Raw genomic sequence first — 26,620 nt, 5'->3', positions numbered from 1 at the left:
GTGTGCCATGCTTTTGCATCTTTACAGAGGTTAGTTGTACGCATCTTTGAGCGAAATTTCAAACTTATATGTCGCAATGGGAGGCCGTTACGTTACTTCGAAAAAATGATTCTTTTATTCTGTTGCGTTGCGTAACTAAACAAAGTATAGTAATTATTATACTGGGTGATCAAAAAGTCAGTATATATTTGAAAACTGAATAAATCATGGAATAATGTAGATAGAGAGGTACAAATTGACACACATGCTTGGAATGACATAGGATTTTATTAGAACCAAAAAAATACAAAAGTTCAAAAAATGGCCGACAGATGGCTCTTCATCTGATCAGAATAGCAATAATTAGCATAACAAAGTAAGACAAAGCAAAGATGATGTTCTTTACAGGAAATGCTCAATATGTCCACCATCATTCCTCAACAATAGCTGTAGTCGAGGAATAATGTTGTGAACAGCACTGTAAAGCATGTCCGGAGTTACGGTGAGGCATTGGCGTCGGATGTTGTCCTTCAGCATCCCTCGAGATGTCGGTCGATCACGATACACTTGCGACTTCAGGTAACCCCAGAAACAATAATCGAACACACTGAGGTCTGGCGATCTGGGAGGCCAAGCATGACGAAAGTGACGGCTGAGCACACGATCATCACCAAACGACGCGCGCAAGAGATCTTTCACACGTCTAGTAATATGGGGTATTTTTTTTTGATCTAATAAAACCCCATGTCATTCCAAGAAAGTGTGTCAATTTTTACCTCTATATCTACATTATTCCGTGGTTTATTAAGTTTTCAAATTTATACTGACTTTTTGATCACCCGGTATTACGAGGGCTATTCACAAAATACATTACCTTTGGAATTAAAAGTAAATAAAGTATTGGAAAATTTTTTTATTACATACAGATGAAAGCCACACTTAAATATTACTTTTCTATATAATTGCCATTTAAATTAAGGCACTTATCGTAGCGATGGACGAGCTTGGAAAGTCCTTCGTCGTAAAATTCGAGCGCCTGCGCCTTCAACCACGTGCTTACCTCTTCTTGAAGCTGTGCGTCGTCATCAAAACGCTGCATAGGCAACCACTTCTTCATTGCTGGGAATAAGTGGAAGTCGCTCGGTGCCAGGTCGGGACTGTACGGCGGATGAGGAAACAACTCCCACTTAAAAGATTCGAGAACTTCACGAGTGGCATTTGCCGTGTGGGCCCGGGCGTTGTCGTGAATCAGCAAGATCTTTGAGCCCAAGTTTCCCCTGCGCTTGTTTTGTATTGCTCTTGTGAGGTTGTGCAGAATTTTGCAATACCTTTGAGAGTTTATTGTAGTTCCTCTTCCCAGAAAATCCCCAAAGTTACACCTTTTCTGTCCCAAAAGACAGTCGCCATCACCTTCCTTGCCGACATTGTCTGCATGCATTTCTTGGGTTTTTTTTGGGGGCGGGGGGAGGAATTTGTGTGCCCCCACTGCATTGACTGCAATTTTGTCTCGCAGTTCACATGCTTAACCCATGTTTCGTCACCAGTAACGATGCGATCGAGTAATGAGTCGCCATCTTTCTCGTAAGCGACAACGCCCGGGCCCACACGGCAATGCCACTCGTGAAGTTCTCGGATCTTTTAAATGGGAGTTGTTTCCTCATCCGCCGTACAATCCCGACCTGGCACCGAGTGACTTCCACTTACTCCCAGCAATGAAGAAGTGGTTGGCTATGCAGCGTTTTGATGACGACGCACAGCTGGGTGTTAAAATTACGAACAACTTCAGTTGGAAAGACCACATAGATAATATTGTGCGGAAGGCGAGCCAAAGTTTGCGTTTCATTGGCAGGACACTTAGAAGATGCAACAAGTCCACTAAAGAGACAGCTTACACTACACTCGTTCGCCCTCTGTTAGAATATTGTTGCGCGGTGTGGGATCCTTACCTGGTGGGACTGACGGAGGGCATCGAAAGAGTGCAAAAAAGGGCAGCTCGTTTTGTATTATCACGTAATAGGGGAGAGAGTGTGGCAGAAATGATACGCGAGGTGGGGTGGAAGTCATTAAAGCAAAGACGTTTTTCGTCACGGCGAGATCTATTTACGAAATTTCAGTCACCAACTTTCTCTTCCGAATGTGAAAATATTTTGTTGAGCCCAACCAACATAGGTAGGAATGATCGTGAAAATAAAATAAGAGAAATCAGAGCTCGAACAGAAAGGTTTAGGTGTTCGTTTCTCCCGCGCGCTGTTCGGGAGTGGAATGGTAGGGAGATAGTATGATTGTGGTTCGATGAACCCTCTGCCAAGCACTTGAATGTCAACTGCAGAGTAGTCATGTAGATGTAGATGTAGATGAAGAGGTAACCACGTGGTTGAAGGCGCAGGCGGCCGAATTTTACGACGAAGGAATTTCCAAGCTCATCCATCGCTACGATAAGTGCCTTAATTTAAATGGCAACTACGTAGAAAAGTAGGATTTAAGTGTAGCTTTCATCTGTATATAATAAAATAATTTCCAATACTTTATTTATTTATAATTCCAAAACGTAATGTACTTTGTGGATAGCCCTCGTATAATACTTTGTATATTTCATTGTCGTTGTTATTCAGATCCCAGGAATCTGTGGCACATTAAAAGGGGGTGTGGCAGCAAACTATATTTGGGGGACAGCGAAGGGGAGGCGCAGTAAGAAATTGCGAACTCAGTTCTAGCCCCGTTGCCCTGCGGGACGAGTTGTGAGCTGGTGGCGTAGCGTGCCGGCGTGCAGGCTCTGTCGGCGGCGTGGCGGCGTGGCGGCGCGGTACTTACATAGACCTCCTCCCACTGGCTGACGTAGCGGACGAGGCGCGACAGCCGCAGCAGCCGCACCAGGCTGAGCAGCTTGGCCAGCCGCAGGATGCGCAGCGCCCGGCCGGCGTGCAGGATCTGGAAGCTCTCGCTGAAATCCTGCAACAAGTGGTGGCATCCGCCCACTGGTCTACCAGAGCTGCGACTGCGAGCACCCTGTCCTCCACTCCCGCTCCCGCCTCTCACTCTCCGTGGCCGTTCCTCCCGTGGGGGCTCGACAGACCTCGAAGCGGCCGCTGCCAGAGGGAGGCACAGCAAGGTAGTTTTCGTGAATTTGGGAAAGTGTTATGCAACGTGGCTCAAATCTGAAAACCCAACCGTAGCTCAAAAGCCTGTCCGGTCTCATTAATGTGACCACCGGCTGTGTTCGATGTCAACTTGCAGTAACCACACCACTCACAGGTGGCAGCACCACCAGTGGAGGGTATACAGGGTGTTACAAAGAGGTACGGCCGACCTTCAGCAAACCTTCCTCACTCACAAATAAAGAAAAGATGTTATGTGGACATGTGTCCGGAATCGCTTAATTTCCATGTTAGAGCTCATTTTAGTTTCGTCAGTATGTACTGTACTTCCTCGATTCACCGCCAGTTGGCCCAATTGAAGGAAGCTAATGTTGACTTCGGTGCTTCGGTTGACATGCGACTCATTGCTCTACAGTACATCAGTACGTAGCATCAACAGGTTAGTGTTCATCAAGAACGTGGTTTTGCAGTCAGTGCAATGTTTACAAATGCGGAGTTGGCAGATGCCCATTTGATGTATGGATTAGCACGGGGCAATAACCGTGGCGCGGTACGTTTGAATCGAGACAGATTTCCAGAACGAAGGTGTCCCGACAGGAAGACGTTCGAAGCAATTGATCGGCGTCTTAGGGAGCACGGAACATTCCAGCCTATGACTCGCGACTGGGGAAGACCTAGAACGATGAGGACACCTGCAATGGACAAGGCAACTGTTCGTGCAGTTGACGATAACCCTAATGTCAGCGTCAGAGAAGTTGCTGCTGTCCAAGGTAACGTTGACCACGTCACTGTATGGGGAGTGCTACCGGAGAACCAATTTGTTTCCGTACCATGTACAGCGTGTGCAGGCGCTATCAGCAGCTGATTGGCCTCCACGGGTACACTTCTGCGAATGGTTCATCCAACAATGTGTCAATCCTCATTTCAGTGCAAATGTTCTCTTTAAGGATGAGGCTTCATTGCAACGTGAATTTTCACAATAAACATGTGTGGACTGACGAGAATTCGCACGCAATTGTGCAATCACGTTATCAACACAGATTTTCTGTGAACGTTTGGGCAGGCATTGTTGGTGATGTCTTGATTGGGCCCCACGTTCTTCCACCTACGCTCAATGGAGCACGTTATCATGATTTCATACAGGATACTCTACCTGTGCTGCTAGAAAATGTGCCTTTACAAGTACGACACAACATGTGGTTCATGCACAATGGAGCTCCTGCACATTTCAGTCGAAGTGTTCGTACGCTTCTCAACAACAGATTCGGTGACCGATGGATTGGTAGAGGCGGACCAATTCCATGGCCTCCACGCTCTCCTGACCTCAACCCTCTTGACTTTCATTTATGGGGGCATTTGAAAGCTCTTGTCTACGCAACCCCGGTACCAAATGTAGAGACTCTTCGTGCTCGTATTGTGGACGGCTGTGATGCAATACGCCATCCTCCAGGGCTGCATAAGCGCATCAGGGATTCCATGCGACGGAGGGTGGATGCATGTATCCTCGCTAACGGAGGACATTTTGAACATTTCCTGTAACAAAGTGTCTGAAGTCACGCTGGTACGTTCTGTTGCTGTGTGTTTCCATTCCATGTTTAATGTGATTTGAAGAGAAGTACAAAAATGAGCTCTAACATGGAAAGTAAGCGTTTCCGGACACATGTCCACATAACATATTTTCTTTCTTTGTGTGTGAGGAATGTTTCCTGAAAGTTTGGCCGTACCTTTTTGTAACACCCTGTATAAAGCGTGTCGGGGCTGTACAGCAAACAGTGTAGCCTGTAATGGTTCTTTATTTACGTGACCATTACGGCACTCCAACCCCAGTTCTCGATACCAGTAATATCGTACTACTTTACTGCGAAGTAACAGACGTATTTTTGTGACCGATTAGGTTCCTTTCAGATTACGCTGATACAATAGCTCCCTACTTAGCAATCATATACAACCGCTCTCTCACCGATAGATCTGTACCTACAGATTGGAAAATTGCGCAGGTCGCACCAGTGTTTAAGAAGGGTAGTAGGAGTAATCCATCGAACTACAGACGTATATCACTGACGTCGGTTTGCAGCAGGGTTTTGGAGCATATACTGTATTCAAACATTATGAATCACCTCGAAGGGAACGATCTATTGATACGTAATCAGCATGGTTTCAGAAAACATTGTTCTTGTGCAACGCAGGTAGCTCTTTATTTGCACGAAGTAATGGCCGCTATCGACAGGGAATCTCAAGTTGATTCCGTATTGCCACGCCGGCCGGAGTGGCCGAGCGGTTCTAGGCGCTACAGTCTGGAACCCCCCGATCGCTACGGTCGCAGGTTCGAATCCTGCCTCGGGCATGGATGTGTGTGATGTCCTTAGGCTAGTTAGGTTTAAGTAGTTCTAAGTTCTAGGGGACTGATGACCACAGCAGTTTAGTCCCATAGTGGTCAGTGCCATTTAGACCATTTTTTGATTCCGTATTTCTAGATTTCCGGAAAGCTTTTGACACCGTTCCTCACAAGCGACTTCTAATCAAGCTGCGGGCCTATGGGGTATCGTCTCAGTTGTGCGACTGGATTCGTGATTTCTTGTCAGGAAGATTGCAGTTCGTAGTAATAGAGAAAAACTGAATTGATATCAGGTGTTCCCCAGGGAAGCGTCCTGGGACCTCTGCTGTTCCTGATCTATATAAATGACCTGGGTGACAATCTGAGCAGTTCTCTTAGGTTGCTCGCAGATGATGCTGTAATTTACCGGCTAGTAAGGTCATCCGAAGACCAGTATCAGTTGCAAAGCGATTTAGAAAAGATTGCTGTATGGTGTGACAGGTGGCAGTTGACGCTATATAACGAAAAGTGTGAGGTGATCCACATGAGTTCCAAAAGAAATCCGTTGGAATTCGATTACTCGATAAGTAGTACAGTTCTCAAGGCTGTCAATTCAACTAAATACCTGGGTGTTAAAATTACGAACAACTTCAGTTGGAAAGACCACATAGATAATATTGTGGGGAAGGCGAGCCAAAGGTTGCGTTTCATTAGCAGGACACTTAGAAGATGCAACATGTCCACTAAAGAGACAGCTTACACTACACTCGTTCGTCCTCTGTTAGAATATTGTTGCGCGGTGTGGGATCCTTACCAGGTTGGATTGACGGAGGACATCGAAAGGGTGCAAAAAAGGGCAGCTCGATTTGTATTATCACGTAATAGGGGAGAAAGTGTGGCAGATATGATACGCGAGTTGGGATGGAAGTCATTAAAGCAAAGACGTTTTTCGTCGCGGCGAGATCTATTTACGAAATTTCAGTCATCAACTTTCTGTTCCGAATGCAAAAATATTTTGTTGAGCCTAACCTACATAGGTAGGAATGATCATCAAAAGTAAAATAAGAGAAATCAGAGCTCGAACAGAAAGGTTTAGGTGTTCGTTTTTCCCGCGCGCTGTTCGGGAGTGGAATGTAGTGACATAGTATGATTGTGGTTCGATGAACCCTCTGCCAAGCACTTAAATGTGAATTGCGGAGTAATCATGTAGATGTAGATGTAGACAATATTCACATTTGGTTTTATTAAAGTATAGGTACTCCGATGTATCGATATATTACAGTGATATGGTTCTTGTGTGTATTCATTTCTGTGAGACTGTCATAATCTTTGACTTACTTGTAACCGTTTTGGCGCGAATGCGCACAGAGCAGTCTTTGTTTCACTTTGCAGAAGTTAAGTTGTTATTTCGCTTTATAAAGAACAGTCAAGTCTTGTGTTTGGTTAAAGTGGAAATTAAATATATGAAGATTGATACAAAACTGTTTTCTTGATGATGTGACAATTAAGAAGAAGTATATGTGAATTTACAAGAAGTTTAAAAAAAATGCGGATCGTGAACACCAAGTCAAAAATCATTTCTACCATACCGTTGTTCTGATCTGGGATTGTTTGATCATGAAGAATTTCCTGAAAAACGCATTTGTTAGGTATTCAAATATTGCTAAAATACAGATCTGGACCTTCTACCAGTCAAAGTGGAATCACCCTAGAATCAACAAGATGAACCATAACAACTTCGACGAAATCTACGTGGGAATCCATTCAAGATAAGTGCCAAAATTAATTACTTTTTTACAGTGACTTCATTATTTCCATTCTGACGATACCATTCACAATCAATAACTTCGTTGTTGCCCGATAAAACGAACATATGCTGCGTGAGTAACATTATTAATCTGATTTCTAACCTACTTTGCAAGTGGTGGTATTGTTAGAGCTCATTGCCGTAAAGTGGAAATGGAGCGATTGACACTAAAAAAAAAAGGAGCACGAAGGAGTTGGTCACGAACTGATACTCAAGCATGTATCGACAGAAAATGCAAACTTGTACAATTTAGCGGCTGATGATGAATGTGTGACCTTGCACCGCAATTTCACAATGCAGCGAACAACGATAGTTAACAGAAGACATGTCGACACCAGAGCTTAAAGTCTTTTCGAGTTTCATCCGGTACTAAGTTGGACACTAACTATGCATCACATACAGGTGGATGAATAATACAGACAGATGTCAGCATTTGAGAGAGGATGTGTAGTCGCGCTCGATGAAGCCAGTTGGAGTAATAGGCGAACCGCTAGACGTCTGAGTAAGGACGATGTCACTATTCGACGATGTTGGCAGGAATGGGTGAACCATGGCCGGACACGGTGTCAACAAAGAAGCGGTCGACCTAGACAGAGAACCGAGCAATCATCAGAGAGGTACTCATAGCCCCGAATTCTTCAATATCATCGATCTGACATGCAACTGGTCCTTCAGTCACTGGTAAGTTCAAAATGGTTCAAATGGCTCTGAGCACTATGGGACTTACCATCTGAGGTCATCAGTCCCCTAGAACTTAGAACTACTTAAACCTAACTGACCTAAGGACATCACACAACACCCAGTCATCACGAGGCAGAGAAAATCCCTGACCCCGCCGGGAATCGAACCCGGGAACCCGGGCGTGGGAAGCGAGAACGCTACCGCACGACCACGAGCTGCGGAGAGTAATGTATATATTTGGGTGGTGTCTGTTACGTTGGGAATGTCCGACAAGACAGACAAAACTTAAATATTCACTTTTCTGTAACAGCGCGACAGCTCCTTGCTGTTTGTTTCGGTGCGGATTCACTAATACCCTCCGAAATCCTGCGAGAATCAATAATTTTCGTGTAGGGATTAGTGGACGAGGAACGCAACATTGCAGCGTGTGATAAAGTAGAAATTTTGCCGTCAGGGACTGTGTCGGATGGCTGAAGCGGTTTAGGCAACAGCTTGCGAGAATCGGTAATCCGGGTTCGAGAATCGGTCCAGCACAAATTTTCAGATTTCGTGGAAGTCACGAATTCCCACCCATCCATTCCCTTTCTTTCCCCAGTCTTTATTTCATATAAAAACAGACAATGCTTGGCAAAACTGCGCTCTCCAAAACCAGCACCGAGGTAGCTGTGGTGCACCACAGGCAGGGGTTGGCAACTGGTGTGGAGATGTGTACGGGAGAATAGACGTGCGACTGTTGAGCAACTGACCACCCAGATAAACCAAGAGGCTACCAACAGGGCCTCTCAAATGACAGTTCAGCGAACGCTGCTGCGTGTGGGCCTCTACAGCAGGTGCCTTGTTCATGCACCCACGCTGACTGTTGTGCATCGGCGACGAAGATTGCATTTTGCACGCCACTGCCGCAACTGGACTTTCGCTGAGTGGCGACATATCGGCTTTTCAGCTGAATCACGTTTAATGCTGCATAGGGGAGTTGGCCATTAGCGTGTGCAGCGTGAAACATCTGAAAGAAAACAGCCTGCAACAATCGTCGAAAAGGCCCATGCCGGAGGAATATTATCGCGGCTTTTCCTGGGGGATCTCCTCATTCTGGAAGGCACAGTGGATCAACGCACGTATACATCCTTCCTTTGAGACCATTTCCCCCACTCTCCCCCACCCTACATGCAGTTGGTTTTTTTTCCGGCACAATGGCATCTACCAGCAGGACAACGCAACATCTCGCAGTGTACGTGCGTGGTTTGAGGAGCGCCAGGATGAGTTTAGTGTACTCCCGTGGCTATCAAACATCCAGGATTTAAACCCAACAGACAATCTGGAGCATCGGCCTAGAAATCTAACGCAGCTGGCCCCGGCATTCGAGTCGGCGTGGCTCCGCTTCCCTGCCGCTACCGTCCAGAACCTCACTAACAATCTTATTGGATGTCTCTCAGCGGTCTGCGCTGCTAAACGTTTTTATTCAGGCTTTTGACAGGTGGTCGCGCTAATCTGATTAGACCTTGAATATAGTCGACTCTTTAACTACACTCATGCTCATAAATTAAGGATAATTACAGAATGTGGTGCCACACAACGACGCCCTACACAAAACTGGCGCTAATAGCATAGGCACATAGGGAACACACACGACACAGACCTGTAAGTCCACGGTATTGGTGATAAGTTGAGAAAACCGTCCCGAAACACATCTGCTGCAAAACGCTACTGTTTTCTGCGCATGTACCCAGACATCAATATGGGATATGATCATTATGCACACGTACACAGGCCGCACAACTGGTTGGCATACTCTGGATCAGGTGGTCGAGCAGCTGCTGGGGTATAGCCTCCCATTCTTGCACCAGGCCTGTCAGAGCTCCTGAAATCTCGTAGGGCTTTGAAGACGTGCAGCAATGCGTCGACCGAGAGCATCCCAGATGTGCTCGATGGGGTTTAGGTCTGCAGAACAGGCAGGCCACCCCATTCGCCTGATATCTCCTCTTTCAAGGTACTCCTCCATGATGCATTTCGGTGGGGCCGTGTGTTATCATCCACCAGGAGGAAGGTGGGACCCACTGCACCCCTGAGAAGGCGGACATACTGGTGCAAAATGACGTCCCGATACACCTGACCTATTACAGTTCCTCTGTCGAAGACATGCAGGGGTGTACGTGCACCAGTCATAATCCCACCCCACACCATCAAACCACGACTTCCATCCAGGTCCCTTTCAAGGACATTAAGGGGTTGGTATCTGGTTCCTGGTTCACGCCAGATGAAAACCCGGCGAGAATCACTGTTCTGACTATACCTGGACTCGTCCGTGAACATAACCTGGGACCAATGTTCCAATGACCATGTACTGTGTTCTTCTCACCAGGCTTTACGGACTCACCTTTGACAGGATTCAGAGGAATGCACCTTGCAGGTATCGGGGCGAATAAACCATGTCTGTTCAGTCGTCTGTAGACTGTGTGTCTGGAGACAACTGTTCCAGTGGCTGCGGTAAGGTCTCGAGCAAGGCTACCTGCAGTGCTCCGTGGCCGTGTGCGGGCACTGATGGTGAGATATTGGTATTCTTGTGGTGTTGTACACTGTGGACGTCCCGTACTGTAGCGCCTGGACACGTTTCCTATCTGCTGGAATCGTTGTCATAATCTTGAGAAAACACTTTCTGGTACACGGAGGGCCCGTGCCATGATCTGCTGTGTTTCACCAGCCTCCAGTCGCCCTAGTATTCTACCCCTCATAACGTCATCAATATGTGTTCTCTGAGCCATTTTCAACACACAGTCACCATTAGCGCGTCTGAAAACGTCTGCACACTTACTCGCTGCACCGTACTCTGACATGCACCAACACACCTGTGCGTATGTGGACTACTGCCAGCGCCACCATGCTACGACTGCAGGTCAAATGCTCCACATAGTCATACCCCGAGGTGATTTAAACCCGCAAACCGCCCACCAGATCGTTGTTTCACCATGTATCAGCATTATCCTTAATTTATGAGCATGAGTGTAATTTGAATCTTTTCAAATCAAATTTCTCGACAAATCTAAATTTTTGTGAATTCCAGTGAAAAAACCTTGATAAATCGAAGAATTTCCATTTGTTTCGATACACTCGAAATGACTGTCAAGGCAGGCCGCACTAGCATTCGGTAATTCCATTTGCCTTATCAACTGTGCAGCTTATTGTTTCGTAATTTAGTTCTCCGCGACATTCATTCGTTTTCTCTGCAATGTATATCTTACTAACAGTACATAGCAGTTGTAACAATGACTTCAAAGAAGATTGACTTCTGAGTTTATGGAAGCAGTGGAATGAGAACAGAAAAAAGTGAGTAGCGAAAAGTTTTGGATTTCCGTCAGCCTCGCTGTAGATAACGCTGAAGCAGAAAGATAAGATTTCTGAAAACGTATCGTACGAAGGAAGCAGCCCCGGTGAGTTCAGTCCGTTCCCTTGGCAAATACTCATGGAAACTGTTCAGTAATTGTAGAAAACAAAACACATCTGTTGCACGTTATATGCTTAAAGAAAGCCTGAGTCAGTCTCTATCAGTTTGTGCGAGCACTGATGACACATCTGATCAGCACGGAAAACGAATGAATCGCTTCCTTATTGACTGCTGGCAATTTGTATGTGGTTTTATTCAAAATGCTAAAATATATAAAAAAAAGCCAAGCAAGTAACACATGAGCTCTAGAGCTTTGAGTTCTAGCGGTTAATTTCTGCTTCTCTTTGCAAAGAAATATGTACATCGTTGAACTACAATACCATTTTTATTTTGTATGTGAAAAGTTCTAATTTTTTCCTTACAGCTGTGTGGGCCGTTCCGACGCTAACATCGAATTCCTCGGCGAGTTTTTTACTGACTTGTTCGGACTCATGGAAATTTTATCGGAAATATCGAGTACTTTATCCTCGGACAAAACGCTAGGACGATCACTTCTCGGTGCATCTGCCACTGAAACCGTACTTCGAAATTTGATAATCAAATCTCGCACAGTATCGCGATGTGGGAGTGTTGTCTCCGGGAAAACTGAATTAAATGTTTGACGAACTGAAACTGTGTGTTTACCGCTAGCTTTGAACACTTGTTCGACTAAAAACACACGTTCTTCAATGGTTAGCATTTCAACAGTGACAAAAACGAAGCAAACGAACAAAGAAACTAAATTTAAAGGTTCACGTCAATACGTAACGACAGACACCAACGATACTACTGAGCCGGCCGAAGTGGCCGTGCGGTTCTAGGCGCTGCAGTCTGGAACCGCGAGGCCGCTACGGTCGCAGGTTCGAATCCTGCCTCGGGCATGGATGTGTGTGATGTGCTTAGGTTAGTTAGGTTTAACTAGTTCTAAGTTCTAGGGGACTAATGACCTGAGAAGTTGAGTCCCATAGTGCTCAGAGCCATTTGAACCATTTTTTGATACTACTGACGCTGCCTGAGATAAACGAAATAGTGGAATGTTGGGAGAGTCCACTTGAGGGGAAGTAACGCAGGCAGGCGAACAATCATACGGCACGCGCGGCTAACAATCATACGGCACTGCGGAGAGACTTTTTGAACACCCCGTGTATTAACTTACACTGTTATTGGAAATTTTTTTACGAATGTAGTATAATAATGACGACAACACTGTCAACCATGGACAAAATTAAATTATGTCCCTAAAAATGGTTCAAATGGCTCTGAGCACTATGGGACTCAACTGCTGAGGTCATTAGTCCCCTAGAACTTAGAACTAATTAAACCTAACTAACCTAAGGACATCACAAACATCCATGCCCGAGGCAGGATTCGAACCTGCGACCGTAGCGGTCTTGCGGTTCCAGACTGCAGCGCCTTTAACCGCACGGCCACTTCGGCCGGCAAATTATGTCCCTATTTCAAAGAGTACACGGGATATTTCTTTGGCGATTAGTGAGTGGAACCGTAACACAAGTGGTGTATTGGGTCACACCTAAGCAATTACTTGAAAAAATGGTCGCGTTACCAACATGTGTTCAAATGTTGTAGCACGGAAACTGTACCTTTCCGGACATGGGTTCCAGTTCAAAGTATTATCTGCTCACTCCTCTCTACAAGCCCTAGACATTTTTAATGGGAATATTTGAACATTCTCTATGTCGTGTTAGGGGTATAAGTGTAAATACAGAGTGGTTATAATTACGAAACAGCAGTGCCGTGTTATTAGGTTCACGACGGAATGTTCTTTCGGACATTCATGCATGTCCGAAGAACCACTGCAACGTACTTCTTGCATGTACGAGCGAACATTGCATCGCACTTCTTAATAACACGGGCACTGCTATTTCGTATTTATTCGCCAGTACCAGGCCATCGACTCTCAATAAATAAGCCCTTCCTGGACGGGAATTACGTAACGTACGAGTGCAGACTGTGGGTTCGGATCACGGTCTGGCACAAACTTTCATGATCGTCATTCCAAATACAGAGCAAATGATGGTTCATATTCGCAATTGCGAATACATTTCCTTGTAGGTTTATAATTAAAAATGATGGTTTTTTTGAGTGCTGTAGTGCGGGCTGTATTCATAGCAGGACGCTGAAGCATCGCAGGTGTACTCGCGGACTATGTTAAAAAAAAAAGAATTTCCACTTTGTGGCACCAGGTGAAAATATGGCGCTGTAAGCAGCCAGAATGTGGCTTGGGTCAGGGAAACGGGAGGAACGATCAAATACACGATAACGGTGGCTCTGGCTCGTTTATTAGGTTATGGTCTCAAGTTACAACGTGTGTTCAATATGGTATTCCGACTCAGCAACATGCTGCACCCGTAATATGACATGGGCGGCTATTGCTCGCGGCATATTCGGTGTGGTCAGAGTGGTACGTCGTCGTATGCTATCATTGGGATCAGAAAGACTCTGGATACAAACCTGATAGACACAATCTGTCAGATGTCCCCAAGACCAGAAGCCACATGGATTTAGGTCGGGGGATCTGGAAGGCCACAGATCTTCATATTGCCTACAGGTGATACAGTCGTTACCGAAGGTTCTCGAAGGAAATCTTTCACCGAGCAAGCAACCTGTGGTGACGCCTCCTCTTTGCATGAAAACTGTGGTGTGGACACAACTGCATTCTTACGAAGCTGGAATCCAATGTTGCACAGGGAGGTTCTTTGTACACCTAACACACCTGAGAAGTGTCATGTCGTAAAAGGAGAAAGGAAAGTCGACTACGACACTGATGGAACTTATGAAACCACACCACACAGTCACATAAGGCTATGCAGCTGACGTTCCTGCACAACATATGGTGTGGTAGAACCCCAAATGCGACAGGTCTGTGCATTCACGGCACCGTGCAGAGTAAAATGTGCTTCGTCCGTCCAAAGAATATTCTCCGGCCACATGTCATCCATTTTCATACGTGCCAAAATACAAAGGGCAATGTCACGGCACTATAGCTTTATCTTGGGACTTCATCTCTTGCATATTCTGAATCTTGTTGCAATGCCAATGTAAAATGCGCCGAAAAATCTTTTGAACTACTTAGCAGGGAAGGACCAATTCCTGTGACAAAGCTCGAGCACTTGCTGCAGAATTTGAGGCATGTCCTGCACGGTCGGATATAACCACAGCAACTTCATCAACAACTGTCAGGGGAGTGGGCCGCCTCCTTCTCCCTGCTACACAACCTAACTCATCTGTTTCTTCAAAATGTCTTGATCATATTCTCCAGTCCATTTATTGACACATGGCCCCTTGGTAACTGTTCCTGTCAGCGATATTCTCACAATACAGCGCTACTATTGCTGCCATTCTGATAAAACAACTTTACCAGCAGTGCTCGGTCTTCTCCTCAGTAGCCATTGCGTTTCGTATGGAAAACTTCAACCTTCTCAACCCTTTACAGCAACAGTCACTTCACAAAAGAAATCGACATGCGTCGCTAAGGAACAAACAGCATACTGGCGTCACAACAGGCAACATTTCATCTTCTGAATGCTTGCAGTGACATATTTTTAACCGTTGGAAGAAAGTGAAACGATTATTTTTTACAGCTTATTCCAGTTATTGAGACATAGTTTTCGGGTAAGTTAAGTCATCAAGTTTCTGACTCAATCATTTACAAAACACTGAAGCGCACATCTGGAATCACACGATTAACCCTCCCGATAACTTCAAAAGTTCCAGCACGATAAGGCGCAGAGCTCGGACCTGCGACCGCTTTTATATTTCGCAATAAAATAAAGACTGATACCTGAGCAAAATTTTAGAATTACCGCTAAACAGAAGATGTAGCATTTTTATGATACACAGCAGAGATTAGGAAATTACTTGTTTCGAAACTAGAGATAATATAAAATAATGATTTAGAGAAACAGAAAATACGCATCGGTAAGTGGCGTCACAGCAGTTATTAACATTATATCACTGGTTGCAGTCTACACCTAGTATCACAGATCCCTCTTGACCCAAACACGGTACAGGATGACAGCATAGTCTTAACGGACTGGGCAACTTCTTCCACAATGCTAGCTCGACACTGGAGCACGACCAGGGATGTGCACTTGTTTGCGTCGACCGTCCGACGCTCTTTGCCGTGGGCTGGCACGGATGCCACTGCGTCGGCTTCCATCCTCTGAAACTCACCATGGCATCTGTCTGCAAGGGGCATCCGTGCGCCATAAGTGGCTTGCTGAGTGGTGTCACATAACATTTTCGGGCAAGTTCCGTTCCAATCTGTCTATGCCGAACTTATATGTTGCCATGCTGACCGCACTCTACCAGTTCGCGCTGTAGGACAGCATAGCGTGAGAGCGACGAGTGTGATTCCGACTAAGTACTCTGAGCAATCTGCCTGCTACCTCAGGGTGGTTTTAGCGTCCGATGCAATTGTCCCTTGGGAAGATCAGTTTGGATTCCGTAGAAATGTTGGAACACGCGACGCAATACTGACCCTACGAATCATCTTAGAAGATAGGTTAAGGAAAGACAAACCTACGTTTCTAGCATATGTAGACGTAGAGAAAGCTTTTGACAATGTTGACTGGAATTCTCTCTTTCAAATTCTGAAGTTGGGAGGGGTAAAACACTCGGATCGATAGGCTATTTACAATTTGTACAGAAACCAGATGGCAGTTATAAGAGTAGAGGGGCATGAAAGGGGAGCAGTGGTTGAGAAGGGAGTGAGACAGGGCTGTGCCTATCCCCGGTGTTATTCAATCTATGTATTGAGCAAGCAGTAAAGGAAACAAAAGAAAAATTTGGAGCAGGAATTGAAATACGTGGAGAAGAAATAAAAACTTTGAGGTTTGCCGGCAACGCTATAATTCTGTCAGAGACAGCAAAGGACCTGGAAGAGCAGTTGAACGGAATGGACAGTGTCTCGAAAGGAGGATATAAGATGAACATCAACAAAAGCAAAACGAGGATATTGAAATGTAGTCGAATTAAATCAGGTGATGTAAATGGTATTAGATTAGGAAATGAGACACTTAATGTAGTAAATGGGTTTTGCTATTTGGGGAGTAAAATAACTGATGATGATATAAGTAGAGAGGATATAAAATGTAGATTGGCTATCGCAATAAAAGCGTTTCCGAGGAAGAGAAATTTGCCATCATCGAGTATATATTTCAGTGTCAGAAGAAATTTGCTAACATCGAGTATAGATTTCAGTGTCAGGAAGTCTTTTCTGAAAGTATCTGTATGAAGTGTAGCCATGTATGGAAGTGAAACATGGACGATAAATAGTTTAGACAAGAAGAGAATAGAAGCTTTCGAAACGTGGTGCTACAGAAGAATGCTGAAGATTAGATGCGTAGATCACCTAACTAATGAGGAGGTACTGAACAGAACCGGGGAGAAGAGGAATTTGTGGCACAACTTGACTAGAAGAAGGGATCGGTTGGTAGGACACGTTCTGAGGCATCAAGGGATCACCAATTTAGTGCTGGAGGGAAGCGTGGAGGGTAAAAATCGTAGAGGGAGACCAAGAGATGAATACAGAAGGTTCGAATCCTGCCTCGGGCTTGAATGTGTGTGCTGTCCTTAGGTTAGTTAGGTTTAAGTAGTTCTAAGTTCTAGGGGACTGATGACCACAGATGTTAAGTCCCATAGTGCTCAGAGCCATTTGAACCATTTTTGAATACAGAAGGATGTAGATTGCAGTAGTTATACAGAGATGAAAAGGCTTGCACAGGATAGAGTAGTATGGAGAGCTGCATCAAACCAGTCCCTGGACTGAAGACCACGACAACAACATATTTGTCCTTCATTCCGCCGGCCGAAGTGGCCGTGCGGTTCCAGGCGCTGCAGTCTGGAACCGCGAGACAGCTACGGTCGCAGATTCGAATCCTGCCTCGGGCATGGATGTGTGTGATGTCCTTAGGTTAGTTAGGTTTAACTAGTTCTAAGTTCTAGGGCACTAATGACCTGAGAAGTTGAGTCCCATAGTGCTCAGAGCCTTTTGAACCTTTTGAACCTTTCCTTCATTCCGAGGTCTACACATCCCATGTTTTAGCGGGACAGATTCCACATAACTGAAGCGAGGGATGTGCACGCCTTCTTCTGGAAAGCAGTCTTCTCAGGAACATATCCAGTTGTTTTTCTCTAATCTGACGCAATAAGAAGACCGGGAATTTTTTTTACGCATCCAGATTTGCTTTGATTCCAAACTACTGCGTTTAGAAGCTCTGATTGAAGCGCACGAAGGCTACACAGTATACTGAACCTTGGAGTGTTCATGCACAGTACTGTAATCCTATTCATTTTAGTGGGGTTCAAAGTTCTTTTCTGTCTCGTGTAACTCACCTGCAACATCAATTTAGCTACATTTAGTGTATTATGCGAAGCTGTCGTGGTTCATTCTCTTTCTTGAACAGTTCCCAAGAGTGGGGAGTGAGATAGCCGTACAATCGATCTCTACGACTATCTCCTTCCCAATCTTGGTAACTGTTCATGAAACAATAGCAAAGACATTTTTGAAGTTATATTTTTTTAAAGAGAATGGACGACGACAGTTTTGGATAATACACTAAGTGTAGTTAAGGAAATGATATTCACAGAGTACTCTATGCGACCTGAGACTTTTGAATTATCAAAATAAAATCGCTGCTGTGAAGAATCGGACATAAAGTGCCCTGCATATAATCCATTAATTGTGATTGCGGGAGACTCAAGAACGAAATTAGAAGCAAATGAAGCCTGGTGCATATGTAATGAATAAGTCATGCCTTGTGAACCTGCATGCCACTGACTGATTCAAAAAGCTGTATGTCTCTTGCTGAAAGAGAAATCATAGAGAACTCGGAAAAACTAGCTGAGATAAACGAGGACACCATCCTCAAAAATGTAAGCATATCCAAGAGTTATGATGGACGAGAAGCAATATATCACGATCATATGACAGCAACAAATCCGAAAGAAATGAAAATCAAAATAAAACTACAAATGAAATTTCCTGGCGGGTTAAAACTATGTGCCGAACAGGGGCTTGTGCTTGGGACCTTTGCCTTTCGTGTATAAGGGGCAGCAAGTTTCAAATCAGCGCACTCTCTCCTGCAGAGTGAATATTCATTCTGGAAAATTGCAACTTTGTGTGTAAAAAAATTGTAGCTTCCCTTAAAATATTTGAGGTTATTACAAGACTATTCTTTAGAGAACTTTTAGTTTTCCATCCAACATTTGTGCACAATTAAAATAACTAAAATTCGACACTGTATGGTATGTGAAGGAAAGCGGTGCTAGGGTCAAAATATCGACAAAGGTTGTTATGGTAATATAAGATATCTATCCCACGTAGAGTTAAATGTGCAGATGCAGACAGCGACTTATTGATTAAAGAAAGTAAACCAGCAGGAAATGGAGGATATCACTGTACAGTCAGCAACTTTTGAATTTGCAACGGACGAGAAGAGTATAAAAGTTCCTGCCAAATGAGCAGAAAGTGTGTCATGACCATATGAACCAAAACAAATAAAATATGATCTGTTGCTATAAAACCTACACAGAATCAGTTGAAAAGGTTCAGATCCTTATTTAATAATCGTGGAAGATACTTTAAGGCCCATCTCTGACGGACGTTGTAGATTAGTTTTCGAAAGTTTCATTCTCCGTTCTTACTCTTTATACATAGTACCATCAGCAGTAGAGGTCGCGAAATCATAATGACGTCGAGATGTAAGAATCCATTTCGAATACTGGTAATAGCAGAAATTTTCGTCAACAAAATTCCGGGCTCAGGCATTTCAAGGTGGAGCCATGACGCCTATCCATTAGGCAACCACATCAACTGCACGGCAGTTAAGGTTGCCTACTCATCGGCTCAAAAAAATGGCTCTGAGCACTATGGGACTCAACTGCTGAGGTCATTAGTCCCCTAGAACTTAGAACTAGTTAAACCTAACTAACCTAAGGACATCAAAAACATCCACGCCCGAGGCAGGACTCGAACCTGCGACCGTAGCGGTCTTGCGGTTCCAGACTGCAGCGCCTTTAACCGCACGGCCACTTCGGCCGACTACTCATCGGCCATTGTACTTTGCTGTTGTGGAACACTGGAGCGCTTGTCATGTCAGAATATACACTAATCGCATGAGGTCTGCGTTGTGTATGCCCTTTTGTACAAGATAGGACTAATCGTGAGAACTTTGAACGCGTAAGTCGAACTATTGATCGGTGTTCAGTAGTGTTTATTTATAGGAGTACACACATTTCAGTATCACCCATTTTACTGAGTAAGTATGTATAAACCTGGTTCAGTCGATGCAGCTTGTTTTTAACCCTTTCTGACCCTCTAGCTGCAGTTGTTTACATTAACGTTTGCTGTGTATTAGCTGCAACAGAAATAATTTTCCTCAATCGAAACCTCACGTACACATTTGTAAATGTTCAATCATTCCACCCATTGCGCGTAACTATAAAGATATCAACAAGTGAATGGAGCAGTAAGCAGCAGATTGTGGCCGCCAGGTTGGTTCATTATATTCCACTGTATAACTGAATATTATAATTGTTATTGTGCATGGTAATTATTGAATGATCAGTTCACTAATTACGACAGTGAATAATTCAAAATTACAAAGTATATATTGAAAACGGGTGCAATGCACACATCAAAAAAAGTTTTGCATCACCTCGGTTCCCAGAGTCCCGGAACCTGTAGAGAAAATTGGAATTGAGATCAATATAAACATCATTTCCGCCCTTTTTATTGCTCATGAACACCACACATTGCATGTTGCACTACCATACAGCGAGACCTTCAGAGGTGGTGGTCAGGCTGCTGTACACACCGGCACCTCTAATACCCAGTAGCAAGTCCTCTTGCATTGATGCGTGCCAATATTCGTCGTGGCATACTATCCACAATTTCATCAAGGCACTGTTGGTCCAGATTGTCCCACTCCTCAACGGCGATTGAGCGTAGTTCCCTCAGAGTGGTTAGTGGGTCACGTCGTCCATAAACAGCCCGTTTCAGTCTATCCCAGACATATTCGGTAGGGTTCATATCTGGAGAGCATGCTGGCCACTCTAGTCGAGCGATGTCGTTATCCTGAAGGAAGTCATTCACAAGACGTGCCCGATGGGGGCGCGAATTGTCGTCCAGGAAGACGAACGCCTCGCCAGTATGCTGCCGATATGGTTGCCAGCGGCGTACGTTGCCAGCGGCGTACGTCGGCCCACAAAATGCCACCCCACAACTACAGGTAACCTCTACCTTGCTACACTCGCTGGACAGTGTGTCTAAGGCGTTCAGCTTGACTGGGTGGCCTCCAAACACATCTCCGACGATTGTCTGGTTGAAGGTATATGCGACACTCATCGGTGAAGAGAACGTGTTGCCAATCCTGAGCGATCCATTCGGCATGTTGTTTGGCCCATCTGTACCGCGCTGCATTTTGTAGTGGTTGCAAAGAGAGACCTCGCCATGGACGACGGGAGTGAAGTTGCACATCATGCAGTCTGTGACGCACAGTTTGAGTCGTAAAACGACGTCCTGTGGCTGCACGCAAAGCATTGTTCAACATGGTGGCGTTGCTGTCAGGGTTCCTCCGAGCCATAATCCGTAGGTAGCGGTCATCCACTGCAGTAGCAGCCCAGGGGCGGCATGAGCGAGGCATGTCATCGACAGTTCCTGTCTCTTGTATCTCCTCCATGTCCGAACAATATCGGTTTGGTTCACTCCGAGACGCCTGGACACCTCCATTGTTGAGAGGCTATCCTGGCACAAAGTAACAATGCGGACGCATCGAACCGCGGTATTGACCGTCTAGGCATGGTTGAACTACAGACAACACGAGCCGTATACCTCCTTTCTGGTGGAATGACTGGAACTGATCGGCTGTCGGACCCCTCCGTCTAATAGGCGCTGCTCATGCATGGTTGTTTACATCTTTGGGCGGGTTTAGTGTCTGTTATATAATATCCACAGTCAACGTCTATAATCAGTAGTTCTGGGAACCGGGGTGATGCAAAAAAAATTTTTTTGTGTGTGTATGTGTATAAATCTTGCACCTAAAATAATTAAAATTCACCTAAGAGCTTTAGAGTACGAAGAAACTTTTCCTTCCTCCACAAAAAATTTACGTCTGAAAGGGTTAAAACCTATTAATCGTGAATTGCGATAGCGGTGGGCATGGTATAATCGGCATTGTACCGTGGATCAATGGAAACGTGTCTCCTTGTCCTGCTACATGAGGTCGATGCTCGTCTCCGGATACCTCGCCATCCAGGTGAACGACTGCTTGAAATATTCACCTCGCCACAGACACAGGTCGGTGAGAGCAGTATTAAGTTATGGGGGACATTCATCTGGGCTTCCTTGGGTCTTGGCGGTAGTAATGGAAGGCACCATGACAACTGTGGCCTACGGGAATATTACTGTGGACCACCTGCATACCATCATGCTTGATGTCTTCTCCAATGGGGAATGGTTTCTTCCAGCAGGATAATGCCAATATCACAAGGTCAGAACCGTGCTGCAGCAGTTTGAGGAACATGATGGTGAACTGACGTTGATGTCTTGGCCACAAAATTCACCTGATCTGAATCCGACGGAATACTCCTGGGATGGAATTGGACGCCACCTCCACTCTGACAAACCATGGTTCGTAATTTACGGGAACTGACATGTGCTTAGACATCCAGTGCCCATACCGACAGAAACCTATCAGTAATTTTCGAATATATGTCACGTAGAATCGCTGCTGTTCTGCGTTCCAAAGTTGGACCAACACACTATTAAACAAGTATTGCTAACGTTTCCACTGATCAGTGCAGATCACGAATAATTACTGTCATACTTACATCGACCATGCTGAAAATTATTTTTTATCTCTCTAACGGTACCCTCTGCCTGTCCCTTCAGCCGAAAATGTGGCAAATTATCCTGTACGAATACGTATTCTAACACAAAAAATAAACGACGCATCACGAATGAGACAGATACCGGTAGATGTGGCGTACACGTACAGACAAACAAATGATTACAATTTCAGAAAAACTGCGTGATTTATTCAAAAAAGGGTTTCACAAATTGAGCAAGTCAACAAAGCGTTGGTTCACTTCTGGCCCTTTATGAAAGAAGTTATTCGACTTGGCATTGATTGATAGAGTTGTTGGTTGTCCGCCTTGGGGATATCGACCCTATTTCTGTCCAACTGGCGCGATAGATCGTAAAATCCAGAGTTGATTCGAGAGCCCTGCCCATAATGCTCCAAAAGTTCTCCATTGGGGAGAGGTTTTCGTCGGTCATCGGGGCTCAGTTCGAAGCGGGACTCATCACTGCTCCAGTTAATGAGATTCCAGCCCCCAATGATCAGTGAAGATGTAACTGGAGACGCCCTAGACAACTGTGAGATACCAGCCTGACTGTCACCCGCCATACGACCCGACAACAGGAGTGACGGCCTGGCGTGCCATTTCTTTTCATAGCAGGACTCCTTTGGTTGTCATCCACGTCACTCGTACGGCACAGAGGAGCGCCGACGATATTCTACACCCCGTTTTGTTGCACTTCACGACATGCCATCCCAGGCTTACATTTCAGCAAGGTAATGCCCGCCCGCATACGTCGAGAATTTCTACTAGTTGCCTTCGTGCTTGCCACACCCTACCTTGGCCAGCAAGGTCGCCGGATCTCTCCCCAAATGAGAACATTTGGAGCATAATGGATAGGGCCTTACAACGAACTAACTCGGGATTCTGGTGATCTAACGCTCCAGTTGGACAAAATTTAGCACAACGCTCCTACTGAGGACATTATACAAGTCTGTGAATGAATGCCAAACCGTATATCTGTTTGCATAAGGGACAGAGGTGGACCAACGTGTTATTGACTTGCTCAATTGGTAAAGCTCTTTCTCATGAGTAAATTACTCAGTTTTTTTCTGACATCGTTATCATTTGTTTGTCTGTACATGTACGTCTCATCTATCGATTTCCGTCCCATTCGGATAATTCCGCCGTGGTACATTTTTTTTTCTTTGTCTTAAGGTGTAGTTTCTGATTTAGACATCGGTGCTGTACTGAATGAAAATCTTTTCGAAGCTGAAAAGCACCGAATCGAATTGGTTTGCTATAATTTCGGATCATGTTTGCTAAAAACTAGTTGTTCGACACGATCGCTATCGTCAGCATCTATGACAATCGTCATGTCTGAACACAGAATGGTTTCAAAAATTCTCCATTACATTGATGTAAACGATACAAGATGGTAGTTTAATGGGTAAGCCTGGCGTGTCTCGTGCTCTCTTCCAGTTGCTTTGAACAGTTTTATGCTCAATGGAGTGTAGCACAAATTGATTAAGAGCGGAGAAAATTCGTATGTAAATTACGGGCGGAAAGTGAGGCAGATTTCACCAAGTCCCAGAGTGTAACTCAGTTTTAGCTACTTCACATTTTTAACACCGCTCTCATGGCGAGGGAGGTCGTTTATCATCCACGATTCACTTCGGTGCAGGCTACACTCCAGACAAATCTCTTCACTAACGCGTTTTATAATTTGGCGATCATTATTTCTTGGTAGAGACACATATACTAATCAGTATGGTGTTACACGTAATCAAATACTAGTTAATTCTCCGCAACAGTCACAAAAGGGCTCCATACATATTTTTCTTAGGTGTAATACCACGTACGTAAGAAAATGTAAGAAAAAAAGTTAAACTAAAAATTCCACCACTTTTTTTAGAGAGCGCATTTGTTCTACTTCAACAAATGGAAAGTAAGAAAGTTTCGCATAGGAGAGTATGTAGCGAGTACTGTATTCAAGATGCACTGTAAGTTTTGGGAGAACAAAACAAGGGATGCTTTATGACCACCAAGCTCGGCTGTCGATAACATCTGGAAAAGTTTTTTTGTGGCCTCTTGTCGTCATCGTGTTTTCCTACTGTGTGATATCTGTCGAAGTTACCGGATTATTTTGGTTGCAAGAGGAGAGAGGGTGTGGGCCATGGCTCGAAGAACCCACGGTTAATGAGGCACCAAAACATACGCATAGGAAATGGTCAATGTTGTGGCCACTCATTGTAACTCATTCTTATATCCTCAAATACAGAAATCTAAGTTGAAAATTTTAGCCTAAGCGTGCTACGTTTGATGCGAGCTTCTAACTGATTTCCTCAGACAGGGGTGGTGACAATGAAGTATCTCTAACATATAAATGAGAAATCTGATACTGAAATTACGTACAGTTTTCGAGATGCAGTGGCTTTCGATATCTCACTCCAGACATGTTACATGTAATTCTAATATTTATGATGATGCTTTGTGGAGCTGTACACTATAATGAATGAACTTCACAATAAGAGCTTCCTCCGAACGCGCATTCCTGCCCTACAAATCAAGTCTTAGAAACACCAAAGTTTGTTACATATCTGTTTCTTGTTATAATATGTATTATACTCAAAATAAGGTTTCAGTGAATGTGTACTAGACCACCACCACCCAGGCGACGAGGTTACATTTTTTGACATGAGACGGTATTGGTTGTTATGTGATGGCACGAGGAAAGGTCCTAAAGCTGTATATTTTTCTTTTCTATATCCATCATACTTCCAAAGTACGTTCTGCTCATGACGAGTCTTTGCACGATCTGAATCTGACAGCTGTCAGTATTGCTGCAGCCGGATGTACAGTGTCACTTTATGCAGAGGGAAGAAGGGAAGACTATGATTTAATGTCCCACTGACGACGAGGACTTTTCCCTTAAGGGATGAATTTACAGCAAGCCTTCCGTCTGCGAATCGAGTCAGCTCTGTGCTACGAGTTTCGTATTCACTCAGTGCTCGTGTTTTACTTAGGTGGAGAAGGGAAATCACTGTCGGCTTTTTCTAATCAGTTGTAGGAACCTGCTTAAAGTTAACATCTGGAGTGGCAAGTGTACCTGATCAACAGTTTTAACCTGGCGCGGAAGTTGGATCCGGATATACGTTCACCATTCCTTTTTCAGTAAACTGTACAAATAGATCAGTTATAAGAGTTTATATCGACGGCACTGACCATTGACCATGATTTGTCACTATTAATAATGGAAACTCGTATTTTTCGAGAAATAGCACCCCAAAACTCTTCCCTCTCCTGTATATCCTGTACACCGATGATATGTCTAAATTGCCTTCTTTGTCACGTTCCACGAAACAGTGCGGGAGTTTCACCACCTTTGTGATCTTCCACGCTACACTCCGGAAGACTCAACTATCCCTCCAGCCCCATCTTCACCAATGGAGCTCAAATAAACCTTTCCATAGCCCAGGTAATGATTATGGGATGAAGCACACGCAGTTCTACACCCATGATTACTATCTCACTATTTATGCCCGTCCCACACAATGATCGATCACACTAAAATACCTTAGGCTAGTTCTCAACTGTAAAATGGGGATCCTAACTGCAAGGCATCCCACAGCAAACCCACAACAGACTAAAGCTACTAAAAGGCCGAATGTGGGGACTGCATTCCTCCAGTATTCTCTATATCTACAAACCCTTGACCTAACCCATACTGTCCTATTGCAATGTCGCCTACATAACCGCTCCATCTACTCGTAATTTCTGTCAGTCCCTCCAAAGCGTTGTCCGTCAAGCACTCCGCTTTGCTTAATACGTATCCTCCTCGTAGTCGAATTTATCCTCCCCCACAGCCAAGGCCTGTTCTCCATCCTTATCAGCCCTATTGTAAACGTCATGCCACCTGTCATCCATTCTCCCACTTCTTAACCTTCCTATAGCCAACTCATTAATTCCCACTGCAGGTCCTACAACTTAATGCAGTGCAGGTGAACTGAAGTCTTCGTTTTTTTTTTTTTTTTTGCCATCAACATTCGTATTTTTAAAAGACGATAGACACTTTAAGAAAACTTCAATTTACAGCCGTCTCTTTAAGAACTAAAAAAATTTAATATTTTATGATTTAATATTTTAAAACTACGCTCTCAGTTGGAAAGTGGTTGTTACATACTTCCAACATAATAAAAAAAATATTTACAGGCGGATCGCTGTTTTCATTTTGTCTGCTAGTGTTGCAGACACTATTTTGCTTTTAGGTACATTCACACGAATGGCACGATCTTGTTTTTCTCGTAGAATACTTGTTAATTACATGACGCTTTGCGGTGGAAATACGCATGCGTCTCTTAGCTTGCATTTATTGAGGGTGCCTGCTAATGTATTACATTCTCTATTCTTTTTCTACGCCGAAAATCGAGTACTTGGCAATATGGAGACACTACAGAGCAGCGGAACGATCCAGACGGCAGTAAAGGCTGCGTTAGGGTTAT

General features: G+C 44.5%; 1 protein-coding gene across 1 annotated transcript in view; it reads right to left on the bottom strand.

The window, feature by feature from the left end:
* The window catches only part of LOC126262768 (potassium/sodium hyperpolarization-activated cyclic nucleotide-gated channel 2-like), a 292,876-nt gene that overhangs the window by 180,801 nt on the left and 85,455 nt on the right, over positions 1 to 26,620 (bottom strand). Inside the window, exon 3 of the mRNA XM_049959582.1 lies at positions 2,791 to 2,928. Within this exon, the coding sequence (XP_049815539.1) occupies positions 2,791 to 2,928 (138 nt within the window). The remainder of the gene's footprint in view (positions 1 to 2,790; positions 2,929 to 26,620) is intronic.

This window comes from Schistocerca nitens, chromosome 6, assembly GCF_023898315.1.
Source record: "Schistocerca nitens isolate TAMUIC-IGC-003100 chromosome 6, iqSchNite1.1, whole genome shotgun sequence".
Classification (NCBI taxonomy): Eukaryota; Metazoa; Arthropoda; class Insecta; order Orthoptera; family Acrididae; genus Schistocerca; species Schistocerca nitens.
The sequence above is the reverse complement of the archived record's forward strand: the minus strand, read 5'-3'. Positions and strand labels throughout refer to the sequence as shown.